Genomic DNA, 19694 nt, shown 5'->3' with positions numbered 1-19694 from the left:
TAAGAGAAGACAACTTGATATGTTAGACTGTTGGGGCTGATAGAATTATATAAAAAAAAGGACTGTCCAAGGTATACTATCAATGTTCGCAAATAGCGATGGTCTCTTGGCCTTTCACTAGGCCTCAATTGGTTCACAATGTGTGGCAAATGGACGCGCATACCATCTCCTAGGGCCATCAAGATCTGTTGATAGCATAGACGATATCTGTGCCGTGTAAGAGAAAAATTCGGTTCGAGTAGTATATCGATACCTTTATATTGTTTGGGGGGGGTTGTGAACAAGGTTTAAAAGCTACCAGATGGGCCTGGTGATATGAACACGGAAAAGAAGAACCGGGACGAAGAATGTCGTCGAGTAATTACAGTAAATATCGATGATTTGAAAAACCCGTGAGATCCATTATTACGTGGTGGGATTGGGTGGGATGAATGGTGGGATAGTGGGATGATGACTGAGAAAGATGAGTCCTGGGGTGCATGTATTTCAAAGGCATTATTGATGCAAAAGTTTCATATTGATGTCTTACATTACTCTCCACTGTTAATATATCATCAGAGATGTAGATTATGAAGGAATTGACACATAATTGATGGTTTGTCATGTCCACCATGGTGGGATCAAGAACGGATCCAGGAATGGCAAACTATATAAGTCTCCAAAAACACTGCTAGTCTACATTTTATGTCACCATTCTCCAGTTATTTATTATATCAATTCAATCTCTCTGAGTAAAAAAAGCCCTCATCAATCAAACGGCATTATGTCCACGTTCAAAGCCAACGTTTCCATCACCCACATCACGACTGCCACGGCGATCATCAGCATTGACGGTGTGCGGTTCCTCACCGATCCAGTATTCTGCCCTGCAGGCTCTGAATACATCTACGACGGCTGGTCCAAGTTCCCCAACCTTGTGGAGTTCGGCTTCAAGGATCAGCCTCCAACAGCGACTCTGCGCAGCTTTGAAGGGCCAGCCCTCGGAATGCACGACATCCCACCCATCGATGCAGTCTTACTGAGCCACGAAGACCACATCGACAACCTAGATCCTCTAGGCCGCCAGTTACTCGACGGCCGCCATGTCTTCACCACACCTGACGGCGCACACAACCTCCAGCCACGCCCTGGCGTCGTCGGCCTTCGCCCTTGGCAAACCGTCTCCGCAAGACTGGCAGGCAAAGACTTCCGCATTACCGGCACCCCATGCAAGCACTTCCCCGGTGGCGAGGTGACGGGTTTCATTGTCGAGTGCGACACCTTCGGCATTAATGAGGCCAGTCTACCCAATGTGGTCTACTTCTCTGGAGATACCGTGTGGATCGATGAGTTGGCGCAGATCAAGAACAAGTGGCATGTTTCCATTGCAGTCTTAAATCTGGGAAATGCACTTTTCGAGCACCCTAACGGTGTTCTGCAAATTACCTTTGATGGTAAACAAGCTGCTCACTTGATGCGCGTGCTAAATGTCGATTGGATGGTTCCTATCCACTTTGAATCATGGGATCATTTCACTGAGCACCAAGCGGATCTGGTGGTGATCTTTGACGAGGAAAAGGTCTCGCAGAAGGTTTGCTGGCTTACTCCTGGTGAGGAAACCCCGGTGGTGGTGGGTTGAGTGTGAAGGTGGATGTTCTTTGTGGAATCAAACATGGTCAATCAAATATTAGGAAAATTCCATTATGCTCTTGATGCTTTTATTTGGTGGCCTCAGACCCACAATGGAGATAGTACTTTAGATTGTTCGCTTCTTCCTTCTTTTTCTCTCCTTACTTTCTCTCCATCCCGCTCCAAAGCGAATACACATACACCTTTTCTCTACAGATATCGCTCGATGTGCAGCACTCCCTTTCTGTGTAAAACCACAGATTCCAACCCCCGGTCAAGCGGAGATATATCAACTTATTTGAAGCGTGGTTTCATTGGCGTGTTTCAACCTCTCCAACAACCCCAGTACGAGACCGGACGGTTGAAGAGAAGCGCATGGGGCCTGTACAGCCAGATTGTTAAGGAAGTTAAAATACTATGGCAGGCCCCTTTCGGGGTGCTCAATTCCCCCAGGCCCTTGACACAAGGCTTCCGAAATCAAGGCGCCCGGCAAATCACTCCCAACATTGCACTTGGTGTCAACAAATTACAGCGTTGGGCAGCTACTCCGAGACCTGAAGATGTGGATGCTTCGGAGCAATTGAATCGTTATGTTAAAGGCACGATGGATCCTGGCATCTTGCTAGACAAAACCCGGGAGATGGGACTTACCGAATACGTTGATGCCTGCGAGATTAGAAAAGCACTTAGGCTTTCATCCATTACTATACAGGATGCCCACTGAGCTGCTCATCTCGGAAAGAAGAAATTGTCGCACGAAGTAGTACTTCGGCGGAATACGTTACTTCTTATTCAGCGGTACGCGAAATCGTATTCCTCCTGAAGATCCTCCAACAGATGGGGATCAGGCGGCTCAAACCAACGTCGGAGAAATGATCAAGTTCCTATTTGCTTGCGGTGTCAATCTTTATCACCTTGATCATCAGAAGACATCCGCATTGCACATAGCACCCAGGAAAGGGAAAGAGAGAGCTGTGCAGGCGTTACTCGAGTGTGGATTTAATCCCAATTTCGTTAACGCTGATGGCGATGCGCCCATTCATTGTGCAGCTAGAGTTTACAGAGACAGAAGCACCGGGTCCCCGGAAGATAAATGGACAGTGATTAATACTTTACTAGGGCACGGTGCAGACCCTTACTTGAAGAACCGGCATGGTTTCATGTCATTATGGATTGCGGCATTCCTAAACTGCAGCGTCATTATTGGTGGTTTACTGGGATATGGTGTGAACCTACATGGGCTGGATGCAAATGGCAATGCACAAGAGCCCATGCCGCTTGAAGAGTACCGTGAGATGGCACATGAGAATCTGGAAAACATCAGCTCGCATTTTCCTCGGGTGGGTCACGAAGGCCACCTCGACTGTTACCGCCAGGCACTTGACGGATTTAGTAGGTTCCAGTAGGAGTAAGATACATATATTTCGATCATGAGCATTGCACTCAGAAATGAATACGTGTTTAGACGTGGCCCAGGGATCTCGAATATCTAGATGGATGGTAGCAGGCCCCTTCTACCTTTGCATATAACATACATATAAGGTGAAGAAGGGAGATATTAGTGGCGTATTGCCAACCCCAATATGGAAAAACTCACCGCAAAAATAAATGCACTAATCGTCTTTTTACAGCATAGAGTAGCTATAGAAAGACCCTAGGGCATGGAATCCCCCTTTTTGACGCTGTGACAGCAACGCCAAGACGCCCATTCAAGCTTAAAATGCCATCGAAATGACCAGCATATTTTAAATTATGTAAGCGACTGTTTCGTGCAATCACATTGTATGTATTATCCATGGATGCCCTGGGGGATTCGTAAGAGCTGACCTGGCTTTGTCAATCTGATACACTGGACACATATGTAAAGAGGGATGATACGAGTACCTAAGTTTCCCCTTGGAGGCTTGTATAAGCAGCCCTAAGAAGACGCGTGCCCTTATTAATACGTAACTATTTGTACCGTAGCAAATGCCATGGCTTTGGGCCTGGACAGAAGTGGATGATTCTCCACAGTTCAGGTACCTTCACTATTGTCTGTCGATGTACAAAGTACATATAGTTCGTACTCCGTATATACATTGACTGATGTATTTCACAAGTTGTAACTAAAACAGTATATAGCCCCCGGAAAACTCCAGTCAAATCTATGCATTTATAAATATATTTAGAAATGATGAAACAAGATCAAAACAGAAACTACCGAGACCATTATAAATTACCATTTTAAATGTTGTCGATCCCGGCCCACCTGGCTGTGAGGAAATCCATGGGTGAGGAAATGCTATCGCCACTCAAAATACGTGACCCGATAAGCTTCATTTCAGGGTCTCTCCTTTTTTTTCCCACGGGAACTTCTTGTCTGATGTAAAGATATTTGTGCAAATTGCGATCCTCAAGTCATAGGAATGTCTCATGATATGTTGTAGATTAGTTAAATATCCACCTATATATTACATCTTACATATAGAATACGGAGTACGAATACCAGCATTGCATATGGTAGGACGTCGTCAATAAGGACGCGTGTCTGTGGGGGGGGTTGTTGGCCTCATTTGCCCCTCCGGCTAATTTTGACTGGTTGACGCGGCTGGGTGCCAGGCTGATCGTCTTTGATCATTTCCGCTCTTTTTGCCTCTCAGAGTACGGAGTGCTCCGTATGGAGTACAATTGTTGTACATCTGTCCTTTCCGTTATTTGATACTGGCTACTCCGTACTCCGTACTCTATCCAGGGTCTCAAGGTGGTTCATAGTGCTCCGTACAACTTTTTATCCAAACCCTTTCCAAGGTCCCACACTTTACTCGAATGGCCCAAGCGCCAACCGATAACAGTGACGTGATCTCCAGTTGTATGTACGTTATTATATTCACATCACCATGATGGGATCTCGGGATGGGAACGGATGTTTTTAGTCGCTTATATTGTCCGAGATTGCTAAATGCTAAATGATTGAGGCTCAGACAGGTGCAGGTGCAATACGCCGACGAATTCGGATACATGGCGTATCTATACATAGTAATATCTATATGCAGACACAAGTATGGAGTACTCCGTACAACATACAGATAGAGACGCTAGGGAGAGGGCATTCGGAGTTATTAGTAGATTGATTTTCTGGCCTATCATACAATTCATGTATACAGATGCCCCCAAACAGTTGATCGGCATCTTCATGCGAGCCTGCATCCAAGTATGTGTCGCCGCAAACGGTCTTCTCGACCTTGAAGATACTTGAAACATGCTTATCTTAGAGTACTAAGGGCCAGATGACCATTTCCGACTTGAACAACCACACCTGTGCCCGGGTTAGACAAAAACATTATTATTGTGCTCAAGAGGGAAAAGGGAGAAAAAAAAAAAAAAAAAACACCAATGCCGATCATCAGTTTCATGGCTGAGTACATATATTCCACTAAATCTGAGAGGGGATGATCACCCCCAGCCAACAGCATTCCTTTTTTCGTCATGATCGACACTTAAAGTCAACAGGTAAGACGAAGCAAAAGGAAACGAAGTATAAGCCACATATCATTTGAAATGGTCCTATCGAAGACCTCCGTTCCTGCATCCCAAGTTGGCAACAACACCGCAACCGGGGGTGAATAGATAACCAAGATGCAATATCCAGCTACAATATGTTTTGATATGATTGAAGACAGCATATCAAATGAAAAACGGTGGTTGCGAACGTCAGATATGTACGCATGTATATCGATGTAGAAAACGGATAGAAAAAAAGAAGTAAAAAAAAAAAAAGGCCTAATAATATATTACGGTAATACCCATACACTGCCAACCCTGTCCTGTTAATTGCTTCGGCTGCCTCCCTTTTTCTTTCCTCCTACAACACCTTCACGACACAATCCTCCAAGCTCTCATCGACTGTTCACTCGGACTGGGCACATCGTCCAGCCGCGTTAGTCTTGCCTCTATATTTTCTTCCAACCCTCATATCTTCCCCCTTGACAAACGCTTCCCCCCTTTGGACCGTGTCGCAGGTCCCGACGCTACCAGCCTCTCGTTGAATTATCTCGGCACTTTATTTGCCTGCCACTCTTTAATCCACTCTTGGAACACTCGTTTATTTGACTCTTCCTTCAAGTCGGAATTGGAGTCTTGCTACCGGCTTTTGCTGCTCGCTATTTCCGGGAAACGACACCTCACACGCCGAACCCATAACTTTTAATCCCAGGGTGTTCATCTACCCCGATTTCACATCGCCTTCTTCTATTTACATGTTTGAAAAGTCGTCATTTAACACTGGGAAAGCCAAAATGCCTCTATTTCGGATCAAGACGGTATTCCCGCTGGTCGCTCTAGTGACCATCGGAATATTCTTCTTTTGCATGGAACGCTACGACCGCTCAGCTTTCCTTCGGTTCAAGCACCCAATTGATCGGGCCACCTTTGGTGGAAACAAACAGCCTCAAGTACAAACCCCGGCACAATCTGATTCGCAGCAGCCGACTAGCAACACCTGTGAGGCTGACCCGAAATTGGCCGCCCCCCCTACCCTTCCCTGAATGGCTCCCACGCAAGAACTACACTCGCGCCTATTTCCGTCCTCGTCATGTGAACCCCCGCACCGAATTCCACACCTTGGAGGAAATTGAAAAGCCTGTGCTCCCGCCCATGGTTGTCATGGAGCGCGGTATGGTCGTGTCTCCCGAGAACAAGCCGGAAAACTTTGTCTGCCCTGAGATCATCGACGTCGATGTGGCCGCCGATGACGATGTCGAAGAGACCTCCAAGCTTCTGTTTGGTCTAGCCACTACCGTCGACCGTCTGGACCGCCTGCTCCCCTCCCTGCTTTACTCCTACGGAAACACCAAGGCCGGTTTGATTGTTCTAGTCCCTGAGTCTGACGACGACCTGGAGAAGCAAGAGACCTACTTCCGCAACCGCGGTCTGGACTTGACTCTTAAGGCCTCTCCCCTCGACTTCACTGCCCGTTACTTCGGTATGGTCGAGGCGTTCACCGAGCACATTCGCAAGCACCGCCCGCACACCAAATGGGTTGGATTCAGTGACGACGATACCTTCTTCCTGTCGCTCCCCACTATCGCCGAGGAACTCAAGCTCTTTGATGAGAGCAAGAAGCACTACATTGGATCTTTGTCTGAGGCCAGCTGGCAGGTGGATACTTTCGGCCACATTGCTTTCGGTGGTGCCGGTGTGTTTGTCTCAAAGCCTCTTTTGGATGTCCTGATGAAGCACTACGACGAGTGCCAGTCTTGGGGCGAGCAGCCCGGTGACCAGAAGCTTGGCCAGTGTATCCAACGCTTCGGTGACACTCCCCTGACACTCTGGCCTTCGCTCTACCAGATGGACATGGCAGACCCCGTGGACGGTGTTTACGAGTCCGGTCGCAAGATCGAATCCATGCACCACTGGAACAGTTGGTACAGCAAGGACGTGGTCAAGATGACCACCGTTGCTGCTGCTGCAGGCCGCAAGTCTGTTCTCCGTCGCTGGGTCTTTGATCAAGAGGAAACTGTGAACAGCGCTACTGGAGAGACTCTCCGTCACTTCTGGGTCATGACAAACGGCTACTCGCTGGTGAAGTACACATACGGCGAGCATGTCCCGGATGACGCTATCAACTTCGATGCTACCGAAAAGACCTGGCCCGAAGACCCCCGCGGCTATGAAGACCGCCTGGGTCCCCTGCGTCCCGCAGAGGAAGACGGTGTTGCTAAGGATCGGTGGTTGCTCCGTGATGCATTCGTGGTTGGTGAGAATGTGCACCAGTTCTATGTTCGCGAAGAAGACGAGGGCCACAGCGTAATTGAAATTGTCTGGCTCGGTCCTAAGGGCGGCGGTGGCGGTGGTGTGAGTGACCATTATATTCGCGGCACTTACCAGCAATAAAATTGCACCGCTACTACTTGAGGCTGGTCCTTGGGACTGTTGTTCGTACCTCTTCACTTCGTTGCACATGATTCGGCTCTTTTCTTTATTTTCTAAAATACTACACATCTTCCTTTTGCTTTTCTTTTTTTTTCCGACTTCACGACACCAGCCCAATATGATTACAAGTCGGCCAACCCAACAGCCTTTTTCTTTTCCGGATGAGACTCGTGATCGTGACTTGCCCTCCGCGTCCTCCAGTTTCTGTTTCATTTATCCGGCGTTGCATTGGCGGAGTCCAGTACGGTTCAGGAACCTGGTGGCTTTGCGTGCTCCCTCTATATCCTGACGGTGTATTCCAATTTTTGAAATGTTCAATTGTTTTTTTTTACCGTCTTCTTCCCAATCCTTGGACCTATGCGGGGCCTTGGTCGAGACTTGCCATACCTAATCGGTTTGGCCTTGCTCTTTCTTATCTTTCGTTGTTTCCTTATTTCTCCATGTCTTCCGCGCTCTTAAGTGCCCTTTGGAGAAAGGCCACTTTCCGTGCCCTATGCCTTGCATCCTTTCTGTAAAAATAGACTTGACAGCAGACCCATTTTGGGGTCTCCGTTGGTGATTAGCGTTGAACTTTTTGTTCATTATGTGAAGAATATGATCAGTTTTCGTCATTTCAGTGTTTTGTAGGGTATTCTTTGGCTATTCCATATGCAGGAAGGAGTCCTGAAGCGACTGTCTGGGTGAAGTGAACTGTGCTGCATCGGGTCTAGGGCTTCCCGGATCGGCCCGCTGATCGGCTTTGGTTGCTTATTGTTGCTATGTGTCCAGGTGGATTCGGTGGGATGCATTATTTTCCTTACACAAACAGTTCACGACGGTCGAATTTTGCACTCGAGTTCCCGATGTAATCAAGGAGCTCAAGAGACCCCGTCACAGTTTAGTGTTTAGTAAGGCCGCGTGGTAGTCAACTAGGTGCGAGGGGCAATGAATGTTATGACTTTATGCTTGGAGCAATATCAACCCAGATGAACTAGTGAGAAGAAATGAATAGGATTGCACGTAAATGTGGGAGTAATAATTAAGGAAGCAGGGAACAAGCCCTGACTTGCTACAGACCTACTGACCGAGTCACCCTGATTCCTGTGAATCCTGGCAAATATATGGAGCACGTCTGTGGGACACCAGGGGATGTCTAGATGCTCTACGAGTTGCATGCAAGGCATGCATGTGTATGTACGGAGTAAGGGGATGTGAGATACCTGGGGGTTATTGTGTCGAGACTGTAGCCTTGTACTTCCTACTTTGGTGTGTAATGATGAATGTGAGGTTAGTACTTGTGGTTGCAATGAGAAAGGAATGGGAGTGGCTATTAGAAAGATAAGAGAGTGAAGACAAGGGGGACGGCCTCTAGAGCTATTCACGAAGCACTCTTGAATGCAGCCATGCGAGTATGTTGTATACAGGGCCATTATTCTGTGCCACAAAGCAGGTGCGACCCGCGCCTGTGTGATGTGAGCTCGGTTTTATTCTTATTTTTTTTTATATATTCGACTTTGTAGATGTAACCTCGAAGTAAGATGTTTCTATGATATATAGGGTGATAGAAAAGGGATGCTCCATAGCCCTGGAGGCATGTTTAAAGCTGGGATAGCCAATCATATAACGACGGACGTTGAGAAGTTCTGCCCCGTCGAGGCATGTGAGGTAGAATGGAGTAACTAAGTATAGAAAAGTACAATATATATGTTTTTGGGGGGGGTTTCTTGTTGCGTATTTTTTTTTAATTTCAAATTAATATCAAGAAGAGAAATAACCAAATAAACTCCCAAAATTGGGACCGAGAAATGCGCAATACTGGAATCTGCAACAAAGGAAAAAGAGTCCAGACCAGAGGGGAAAAGGGCAAAAAAGGACAAACGGGGGGGCCGAAGGAGGAGCTAGCCAATGAGCAATCAAAGCCAAGAATCGTGTCTGGTCCAAAGGAGGCGAATACAACTCAATTACAAAACAATACTGCTGTAAAGGTAGAAGTACTTTCATTCAATATTAATTTTACTAGTATTTGAAGTACCCTAACTTATCTAACCTTACAGACTGTACTAATACCACACCTACACGTGATTCACGTAACAGACCGCCTGCCCATCGCAACTCGCACTTTGCCTTCTTCGCTCTCCCCCCCCATCGATTCCCCCATTCCCTTTCTCTCACATCCCATAAACGCGTTACTCGATTGGGTCATCTCTTGCCTTCCCCTTTCGGTATCCCCCCTCAAATCATAACTACCACCCCCCCATATTAAACCTCTTTTGTTCTTCTTTATTGTCAATATGTCTGCGGTTCTTGACGAAAAGCTTTCCCCTGGTCACGATGACCTTCCCGGCAACGGCGCCGATGCCCGTGGCACCAAGCGCAACCGCATGAGCGCCGACGATGAAGATGATGATGATGACAAGCCCGGCCGTGAGCGTCGCAAGATCGAGATCAAGTTTATTCAGGATAAGTCGCGTCGGCACATTACTTTCTCCAAGCGGAAGGCCGGTATCATGAAGAAGGTGCGTCGCGTCCCGAGGCCCCCTCCGCATCAGTTTCCCGATCGAGGATCCTCCCTCCATCATTAAATCGATTGACACTTTTGCTAACCATAAATATTCTCTATAGGCTTATGAACTCTCTGTCTTGACTGGCACTCAAGTTCTCCTGCTGGTCGTCTCCGAAACCGGCCTTGTCTACACCTTCACTACTCCCAAACTGCAGCCGCTGGTCACTAAGGCCGAGGGCAAGAACCTGATTCAGGTAAGCTACGGTCTGCTTCAATGATACTCTTTCGTCCAATTACTAACACACTGATAGGCATGCCTGAACGCTCCGGACCCAGCCGCCAGTGAGAATGGTGTCGATGCCCCCGATGTCGCCCCCGAGGCCCCCGAAGATGTGGCTCACAACAACGTCAACGCGCCCCAGGGGAATATGCGTCCCGGTATTCACCCTGGCTACATGACCAACGAGCAGCAGCAGCAGATGGCGTACTACCAGAACCTCCAGCAGCAGCAACAGCAGGCTGGTGGTCAGTACCCCATGCCGGTCGGCGGTCGCATGCCACCCCAGCACCAACCCACTGCTTAAATGCTTTAAATTATGATCTGATCTGTGGGGTCCTTCTTGCTCAAGGTCCTCGATGCTGCGTCTTCTTCTCTGTTCTTTCCTCCCTGCGCCTCGATCTCGCGTTCATTTGATACCCGTCTCCTTCTGCCGATCCATCATCCCACTCTTCCCTCGGAAATGGTCGCGCTGTATCTGCATGCGCCATTCTCCAGGGCACTCTCGTGAGACTATTTGTAAATTGTCAAGCACCGCGCTGGAATCACCTTCCAGTCTTTCTTTGATGATACTGGATCTGGTTTTTTCCTTTTGATATTGCTTTCTATCTCGGAAAAAAGGGAGAACCCCAATTTGCTGAGAACTATGGCTTTCCAATAACCCCCAAAAAAAACACCTCAAAAAAATGACCGTCACAAAAAAGAAACCAACTTCAAGAAAAGAGAAAGAGAGCGCAAGCAGGCAAATCTGGGCTTCGCCGCTAATTTGGCTTTTGTTTTTCCCCCTCTACCTAGACAATGGCGGAGGATGGAGGTGTTCGTGGTGCATTGAAACTCGTCGGCGAAGTGGCTTTTCCTCTTTAGTCTTTTTTTTTGCTTTTTTAGTCTTTTAACTATTTCCTTGGCCACTGATTATTTTATTTTCCTCATTGTCTAATCTCAAACTGTGTGTTAATTCTTTCTGCTGATTCCATGCCGTGGGAGTTCTGTCTTGGCTATGACGGATTCTCAATGCCACTTGGTTCGCACTTTGCACCGCTATGGCTCTGGCTGGGTTATATTATGTATGGTATGGACCAATCGGATTCTGTTCCTTGGGGCTGTCTTGTTGCTTGTAATGGTGATGGTCTATAAGTATAGTAGACTTGGTTCTGATCTATCTCCACTGTGTACCTAGGTAGTGCGTGGGGTCCCACTACGATGAATAGCTTAGGGGGACAGCAAATCTACTAACAAGAAGCTATACTCTTACTTTCTATGTATTTGTTAGGCTATATAGTCTCAAAGCACGTTCTCCTGGACATTCGAGATATTCAAAGTTCAGTTCGAACAATCTGGAAATGCTAGGGTTACTACTATACGATTTATCAGATATATATTCCCAACCTTTCACGTTCGATGATATTCAATTTCTTTTTATATTCTGCATAATTACTCGTACTTTATTCTAATTCCGACCGATTTACTTCCAAACCAAAGAGATATATACCTTGGCATGCATAGAGAGAGCGCAAGAAAGTTCGCTGACCTGCATATTAGAGGTCAATGCCACACACTAAATGGACTTTTGTATTACTATAATCAACAATGGAGTATGTACTAGGTAGTTGGTAGTTGGTATTATATATAGAGTGTAAGGACATTATATCAAGGTCTTGTATTCATTCGTGTAGAGCTATATAATCGATCGAGTGGTATCATATCATGGTATCTGGACAGTGGATCGTAGGACACAAAGGAGAGGTTGGGATTGGTCGTTTCCCAACCGGGAGCTAGGAGCAACGGAAGCAACACGAGTGGGTTGCGCGTGGTATGTCCAAGGAAGGGGGACTACTGTACATGGCCATTGAAAAGGCGAGAAGCAAAGAAAAGTCTTGGGAGGTAGTGCCCTTCGGGTAGGGAATTGACAAGTCGGAGCAAATGTAGGTGCTATGTGGAGGTCGTGGGGAAAAGAGTATAGGAAAGAGTATAATGTAAAAGAGGCATGGCAATGACGATGGTCTTGGGATGTCAGACTCATGAACCGGGATTCTCTGTGTATAACGCGCCTGTGGAAGGCGGGACGTTGGAGTGCGGGAGTAGGGACGAGGAAGAGCCATCTTCTGGGTCAATCTCATTTTGACCGCCCGCCTGCGGGCTGCTCCATCGAGAGAGATAATGTCTCCCAAACATCCAGGCGCCTGTCAGAGCCTTCTTTGTGCCCAAAAGAAGACCAGACCCGGTGCCAGACGAATGAACGGCAGGGGCGTCGTCCTGCCAGTGGTGATCATCGCCATCCTCTTGGATGGTTCCGTACCCACCGACTTCTTGGTTAGACGATGATGTAAACAGACCTCCGATCGCCCGATGTTTACGATGGGTGGCGGATAACCCACCCTGAGCTGCTGAGGTGCGGCGCCATGGATTCTCACGCAGTGAGCCCTGAACTCGACGAGATCCCCTTTCACGATCGTGTGTGGTGGCGCCGATCGTGGAGTGTCGTGCCAGACCCCGCAAGGTGCCGTTTATAGTTGCGCTGCCACCGACACTGCGTAGGCCATCTGTCGATGATCGTCTGTGTCCATCAGTGGACTCATAGTCCGAATCATCGAGTTCAGCCCAAATAGATGCGGGGTTTAGATCGGCAGAGTCACTGTCAAAATGTAAATCGAGTGGTAAGCTAGGAGCTCTTCCCCGCTGATATGAAAGATGTCGAGTATGGGTCTTCGGGTTGAGAAGTGGTTCGCATTCCCCTATCTGTGATTCCTCGTCCTGGCCGTCCAGCAACCCAGGTGATGTCGGAGAGTGCTCCTCCACGATTGCCATACCCGGCCCAAGTCCAGTCTGGGTGGAACCCACAGTGGTGACAGCGGCGTGAGTATCGATATCCTCAAGTCGCCATGACAAGCACAAAACACCACCCAGGAGAACTATTGTTCCTAGAGCGATGAGACCGGCGTGGAAGCCCGCAAGTTGAGACACTTGCCGGAAGTAGATCAGGCCATCCATGATAGCAATGATGTTGTAGATGCAGAACACAAAAGGATATAGCACACTAGTACTACACAGCTTTAGCCCACGATGAAGATAGAACAGCTGCGTGAGCGCTAGGAAGATCATCCCTAGTAGGATAACCCATGATTGCCAACGATTGAACTGGTTCACACGGTCTACCACTGTGCGTACGAGAAGCTCCACTGCCGACTTTGCTAGTAGGAGGGAGTGAGCTGATAGTATTCCACTGACAAATCCATAACTCATGCCCCGGATTAACCTCATTCGGCTTTGCAGTCGTAGTAGATGTGGCGAAAAGTGACCGGAGGCCGAGGGTTTCGCGCGCGAGGATGGTTGAAAGTGTTCCAGCATTTTGATGCTTACAAGTACCACAACAACCACCAGGGTGGTGGCACCCATCCACAGAAGAAAGGGTCGTCGCTGGAGGAGGTTCAGGAGCTGATCTAATGTATGTGCGGGTTCCCCGATGGCGCCGAAGGTCGCAATCAACAATGCACCGATGCAGACGAGAACGGTGCCTGCGAGAGAATATCGGGTAAAGGGTTCACCGAGAATGAGGGTCGCAAATATAGTATTGAACACTAGCCCGGACTACTCGGCATTCCTATCAGCAACTGATCTCCGTCATGCATGGAGGGGGAACCACTGACCGCTTGGAGCGTTGAGAGAACTGGTAGCGGAAGTGTGGTGATTTGGATGGTACTTCCAACAATATTGGAAATCACAAACATCCCCATACCTACTTGCCATCGTCGGCGCTTGTAAGGGGGTCTGCGCACATCGTAGGGGTGTTTCTCGTCCTCGAGCAAATGCGACTTGCGCTGAAGCGTGAGCCCAATAGCCTGGAGGCTAGTTGAGATCAGGCCAACGATGACACCAACCTGATTCCTGCATTAGTTCTTGATCTTGTCTAGCGGTATATCGTGATTTCCATGATCTTACCGCAACACTTCCCTCCGGCGACAAGTCACCTAGATTGCCCATGTTGTGTATCGTGCATTGGTCGGGTCGAAGGACGGTTGGGAGAGGCGCATGAAGTTGAAGAAACTACCGGAGTAAATAAGCCATAACTCAGATAAAACTATAGTGAATGACAGGATCACGCTGAAATGGTAAGTTGTTGAGGGGAGTGCGGAGGACCTGGATGCGGAACGCCAAGGCAACGCAATCCGAGCTTAGTTGGACACAACATCCTTTCCCTCTTCCCCACGTCATTCCACCCCCCCAACAAGCTATACAGCACTGAACTGCCAAAATGTCACAAAGCCATGCTCTTTCAGATGATCAGGTATGTTCGCCGTTTACTCTAGGTCTTGGGAAGGTTGAGTTGGACTGATGGCCATCGAATCCAGGTCGCGGGCGAGCTCCGCAAGATGACCGCCTTCATCAAACAGGAAGCCCTCGAGAAGGCCCGAGAGATCCAGTTGAAGGCCGACGAAGAATTCGCGATCGAAAAGTCCAAGCTGGTGCGCCAGGAAACTGCGGCTATCGATACCCTCTACGAGAAGAAGTTCAAGCAGGCCGCCATGTCCCAGCAGATCACCCGGTCCACACTCGCCAACAAGACCCGACTCCGCGTGCTCGGTGCCCGTCAGGAGCTTCTCGACGAGCTGTTCCAGAATGCCCGTGAGAAGGTTTCCAAGGTGGCTGCCGACGATGAGAAGAAGTACCAGGCTATGCTCAAGGGGCTGGTCCTCGAGGGCCTGTATTATCTGAACGAGGATAACGTCGCAATTCGCTCGCGGAAGAAGGACTTCGATATTACCAAGAAGGCCATTGAGGAGGCGACCAAGGAGTACAAGGACACTGTTGGCTCGGAGGTGACCGTGACCCTGGACGAGTCGGAGCCGTTGCCAGAGGGATCGTGAGTTTATTCGCTCCCCCTCCCAATATACGCCAAGGAGACTAACTAGGTCACAGTGCTGGTGGTGTGTTTATTGTCGGTGGGCAAGGCAAGATCGAGATCAACAACACTTTTGAGGAGCGTCTGCGCCTGCTGGAAATTGATGCTCTCCCTGCAGTCCGAGAGACGCTCTTCGGCAAGAACGAGAACCGGAAATTCTACGACTAAGTGTGTATTACTTGTTCCATCTTGGGTTTCACGTTTGCGACTGCTGTATTTCGTGTGTTATAGTTCGGGTAATCTTTGCCTCTCTTGGCCATCTTCATAGACAGAGGGGGTTTCTTTGCACATTTCAACTCTGATCTAGAATATGATCGAACTCCTTTAGCGATCATTTTCATTCCATATTCTTGAATCTTGACTACACTTGTATTCCGTAAAAAAAAAAAAAAAAAAAACGCTTGGTGGAAGAATGTCGCTCTGGAGGGCATGTTCATAAGGGTCGTAAGTCATAGGGTGGATCTTTCAACATCTCGACCCATTCGTACAGTACTTCTGTTTCTTCAGTTAAGTGGAGATTTTAGGACTGGAACTGCTAATGTGATCAGGATACCTGATCATGCACGCGGATGGGAATCTCTGTGTCACCATTATCCGCGTCGCCTGGCGCCGCAGACGGATTCGTTTCTTGCCTGGTCTCGGGGGTTTTCTTTCCAGCAGCAATCGCAGCAAAGTTGCTGAAATGGCTCCGAATGTTGCCATCTCTCTCCTTGACATGTGACTCGAAAATGGTGGTTTTTGGTGGTGGCTTGGACCGAACTGAATAGACAATCCGGTAATGCAAGGCCTCGAGTTCACTTTTTGCCACCGTCCGTGTCACATGTGAGGCACCGGAATCCTGAATAGAGCAGAAGATCATCTTGATTTGAGCTGCCAGCCTGTCAATGGCAACGTCGTAGTCTTTCTCGGTTTGAGCACTGCTGAAATTTAACTCCAACGCAGACGAATCAATCGCGACGTTGAGAAGGGAAGTGAGGGAAGTTAATTCCCTCCAGTCGTAGTCGGCTATACCCTTGAATCGCTTGACTTGGAAACGCTCATCGCGGAGGAGTAACAGTGTGATACGTTTGATATCAAGCAACTTTTCAGGGGGTTCAGTGAGAGGACTAGAGCTCTGTAGCAGAAACGCAACGGCAAGGCGACATCGTATCAGTGCAAACCATGGAGATGTGGGCAAGATATGATGCACAATTTGACTCTGGATGCAAACATCGTGTATTGTGGCGTAGAAAGTGGCGCAGATTCGTCGCAACTGGGGTCGTTAGCTTCGAACGTGGTAAAACATATGGAAGGATACCCACCGAATCTTCACCACTGGTTCCATGGAAATTCTCAGGATCCAACACAGCGTTGATGGTCCACTGAAGCTCTGAAGATACCATAGCATCTGCTGTTAATGAAACATCAAGAGTAAGACGTAGCAGCATGAGCACCGCCTGCTCTTGAGTGTCTTCTGCCAATCTATGAATTTGTAAGCCTTGTATTAACAAAGTTTGGGGAGTGGAAACTTACAAGCCAGCAGTTTCTCTTAGCAATCTCAGGACTGAAACAAAGGTAACATGGTCTTTCAACGCAGAGTCCGGAGTAATATCTGACAGTGCTTGTTAGCAAAATATGGCGCCAAAGCAAGACAGTCAAATCATACATTGGGAAGGAACTGGTACAATCTCCTTGGAAGGATCCAAAGCCTGGCTCCGAGCACCCAATCGTGAGAAAAGGTCATTGATATCGGCTGGACGAATGAGCAACTTTAGGCGCTCCACATCCATATTCTGATATACTCAGTTAGTAAATAACAGTGGAAGTTCGATACAAGAGCATTTACAAACCTTAATAATTCGGTAATAAGCACTGCTCAACTCCTCTCGACGTTCATAGGGTACTGGAAGGAATGTCAGCTTCGTGTCAATGAGCAAAGGATGCTATAAGACACACTGGAACGAAATATCCACAAAACGAATTCGTCCGGCAAAAGTCCTTTGGACAAAGCCATCTGGATAAATTCGCCTGACATGAATTGGCGCTCGCGAGTGTCGGATTCTGCAAATCGGTAAGCACGAATAAAACGAAACAACGAATTATTTGGAGCTTACCCCTTAATATATCCATACTCGTGCCTGGTGCGAACAGATGCTGTGGAAATTGGGGGGCCGGCGGCAACGTTTGTGTGCAATCAAAAAATGGCCAGGCACGACCGTGGTCGAGCGCATCGGTTCTTCTAATAGCACCTATTAGGCGTTGACCTCCAACACCATCTTCATTCTGGCCAAGCGCCGAGATCAACATCGTTTCATTCACAGCGGTGCCGGACGGGTCGTTTCCGAGCTCCTTGCCGTCCGGTTGCTTCCGCACATAATTGGCTCTTGCTCGGGCGACGCTGGCTTCGACCTCGTTATCATCCACTGCATCGTGAACGAGAGAGTCAATGTTGTGTCTGTATTTCTTTGGCGATGATACCTTGGTGAATTTGGCCGGTGTGAGCTCGGCCTTCTTGGAGTTTGGAGCGAAAAGATTCTTTGGGTCCTCCAATGAGCATATTGAGTCTGTGTCTTCTCCATCAGAGCTAATGACTACCTCTCTGCCATCCTTCATGATGCGCTGAGATCCGTTGAGGCTCTCGTTCAAAGACGAGAGCCCGGTGGCCGAGTCAATGCTTTGGAAACTTTGATGCGACGTGGGGGTTGAAGGAGGGTGTCCTGAGTTGACAGATACAGCGCCGCGTTCACGTGGGCTTCAGCGTCTTGTTCAGATTGTGGGGATATCTGATCCAATACAAAGGAAGAGGGGGGTTCGGTGAGGGGTGAAGATTCGGTTGCAAGTTCAGCGCTTTCATTCTTCTCGGGTGTTTTGTTCGAGTTGACACTAGTGAACCCTGGCCTATTAAACCATATATCCTTTATTGTCCGCATGATGGGGTATGCTGGGGACTTTTCTTAAAAAAATAAAGAGCCATATCGCGTCGCCGAACGCGCCGACTCGGCGCGATGTCACATGAGTGTTGCTGACTCATCTGGTTTTTCTTTGTTTGCCCAGGTGGAACCTGGACGGGGCAATAACCTTAGAACGCTAACAGCCCAATCAAATGTTCTTTGAGACCAGAACTCATAGATCGAATTTATATTGAATTGATATGTAAAATGTACATATCAATTCAATGTTTTATATACTTCATACTACCTGAAACATATGCTACAAAATATGTTATATCCTACTTTGTTTATCGTATACTTGAGATCTGACAGCCACATTCCTGGTGGCGTCGATCTGCGGGCTGATCAGGTCTACTATTTATTACACTATCACTAGGTACTGAGGTCCGTACTCCATATGTACTAATTGTCGAAGGACAAATCTCATTTGATCAACGTTGATCTTGCGAGGGAAATCGCTGATTCTTTGCGATATTTTTATTTTATATGGGTAAAAAACCCCCAATTAAGTTTAGTTAAAGCGATGGTACGCTATGTTGTACATTGGGCCCACTAGTATAGTTCGTGGTCGGGGTGACGATATCTAAAATTGTATGTCCTATATTATCTATCCATTATATCAGCAAACTATTCAAACGTTGCACTGTATAAAGAGAGTTACAGGTGCTTTTGCTTTAGACCCTTGCCTCGAGATCTGTACCTTAAACTTTTTGAGTAACACACCTGTCAGACGTGGGTATTTTGTTAGGCTACTCCGTAGAAAGGGGGAACGAGCCCCGGGCAACCCGCAAACCCTACTCCATACGAGGACGATGATCATCGGGTCTGTTCAGGAGTATTCTCCTGAAGCCAAGAGTTTTTTTTCTTTCTTTTTCTGCCAAGAAACAAACAGCCGGGATGCAAATATGTACTATTGTAACATAAAAAAAATAAAAAAATAATACACGCGACATAAAAAAAACGGGTCCAATGAGATTTTGACCCATATGCACATATTGAGCTTGGGCAATTTGCAGATGCTACCCAGAGCATGCCTATCAGAGAGAGAAAAATAAGAAAGCTGACTCAGGTGGACCGGGAAGCTCGTGCCGTGTCGGTGGTTTCAGGATCGATGCTCCGACCCCGAATTCTGGGTCCTCTGATATCATTAGGGGAGTTAGGGAAAAAAAAAAGAAAAGAAACCCCCATTGTGTGCTATATATTATGGATATATTTATTTATTTATTACACACACCAAGATAGAAACAATCCATCTATGCAGGAATATGAATATTTACCTACATATAATATAGAAAACTTGCAATATGACAAAAGGCCATCTGTTAAATTAATACTTGATAGTGGGGGCGAAGAAACAACAGCTGTGGGCCAATAACCGTTACTCCAGAGTCTGCTACGGAGTACGGATCGAACGGATACCGAGGACTTCTTTATGGTAGTGAAGAACTGGGGAGCATCCAGATTCCGTACGGTAGGTATTCCCCCGTTAAGCCTAGTTGTAAGCGATCATAATACTGACAGTGGCAGTGCCCCTATGCGTACTAGTGAAAGTCCGAAATAAACCAGAATCCATTAACTACCAGTACTCCC

General features: G+C 47.6%; 7 protein-coding genes across 7 annotated transcripts; 5 read left to right on the top strand and 2 right to left on the bottom strand.

The window, feature by feature from the left end:
* Nucleotides 1–763: 763 nt before the first annotated feature.
* Nucleotides 764–1618, top strand: N7487_008026 (MBL fold metallo-hydrolase; the record flags this gene model as incomplete). The annotated part of the gene is made up of 1 exon (XM_056875756.1): nt 764–1618. One exon carries the CDS (start codon nt 764–766, stop codon nt 1616–1618), a length of 855 nt encoding a protein of 284 aa, XP_056727944.1.
* A 1150-nt stretch (nt 1619–2768) lies between these two features.
* N7487_008025 (uncharacterized protein) lies at nt 2769–3014 on the top strand (the record flags this gene model as incomplete). Its single annotated transcript, XM_056875755.1, has 1 exon — nt 2769–3014. One exon carries the CDS (start codon nt 2769–2771, stop codon nt 3012–3014), a length of 246 nt encoding a protein of 81 aa, XP_056727943.1.
* A 2829-nt stretch (nt 3015–5843) lies between these two features.
* Nucleotides 5844–7479, top strand: gfsA (glycosyltransferase family 31 protein; the record flags this gene model as incomplete). The annotated part of the gene is made up of 2 exons (XM_056875754.1): nt 5844–5906; nt 5977–7479. The coding sequence occupies 2 exons, from the start codon at nt 5844–5846 to the stop codon at nt 7477–7479; spliced, it is 1566 nt and encodes a 521-aa protein (XP_056727942.1).
* A 2292-nt stretch (nt 7480–9771) lies between these two features.
* On the top strand, nt 9772–10584 carry N7487_008023 (Transcription factor MADS-box; the record flags this gene model as incomplete). The annotated part of the gene is made up of 3 exons (XM_056875753.1): nt 9772–10013; nt 10120–10254; nt 10312–10584. Exons 1-3 carry the CDS (start codon nt 9789–9791, stop codon nt 10582–10584), a joined length of 633 nt encoding a protein of 210 aa, XP_056727941.1. The 5' UTR covers nt 9772–9788.
* A 1709-nt stretch (nt 10585–12293) lies between these two features.
* N7487_008022 (uncharacterized protein) lies at nt 12294–14255 on the bottom strand (the record flags this gene model as incomplete). The annotated part of the gene is made up of 3 exons (XM_056875752.1): nt 12294–13862; nt 13922–14152; nt 14214–14255. The coding sequence occupies 3 exons, from the start codon at nt 14253–14255 to the stop codon at nt 12294–12296; spliced, it is 1842 nt and encodes a 613-aa protein (XP_056727940.1).
* A 271-nt stretch (nt 14256–14526) lies between these two features.
* Nucleotides 14527–15342, top strand: N7487_008021 (H(+)-transporting V1 sector ATPase subunit E; the record flags this gene model as incomplete). The annotated part of the gene is made up of 3 exons (XM_056875751.1): nt 14527–14559; nt 14624–15135; nt 15192–15342. The coding sequence occupies 3 exons, from the start codon at nt 14527–14529 to the stop codon at nt 15340–15342; spliced, it is 696 nt and encodes a 231-aa protein (XP_056727939.1).
* A 376-nt stretch (nt 15343–15718) lies between these two features.
* Nucleotides 15719–18083, bottom strand: N7487_008020 (uncharacterized protein; the record flags this gene model as incomplete). Its single annotated transcript, XM_056875750.1, has 8 exons — nt 15719–16426; nt 16476–16635; nt 16687–16765; nt 16820–16946; nt 17004–17056; nt 17110–17214; nt 17268–17836; nt 17887–18083. The coding sequence occupies 8 exons, from the start codon at nt 18081–18083 to the stop codon at nt 15719–15721; spliced, it is 1998 nt and encodes a 665-aa protein (XP_056727938.1).
* Nucleotides 18084–19694: the final 1611 nt, after the last annotated feature.

The sequence above is a fragment of the Penicillium crustosum genome (assembly GCF_028827405.1).
Source record: "Penicillium crustosum strain IBT 35664 chromosome Unknown utg000003l_segment0_segment0, whole genome shotgun sequence".
NCBI lineage: Eukaryota > Fungi > Ascomycota > Eurotiomycetes > Eurotiales > Aspergillaceae > Penicillium > Penicillium crustosum.
The sequence above is the reverse complement of the archived record's forward strand: the minus strand, read 5'-3'. Positions and strand labels throughout refer to the sequence as shown.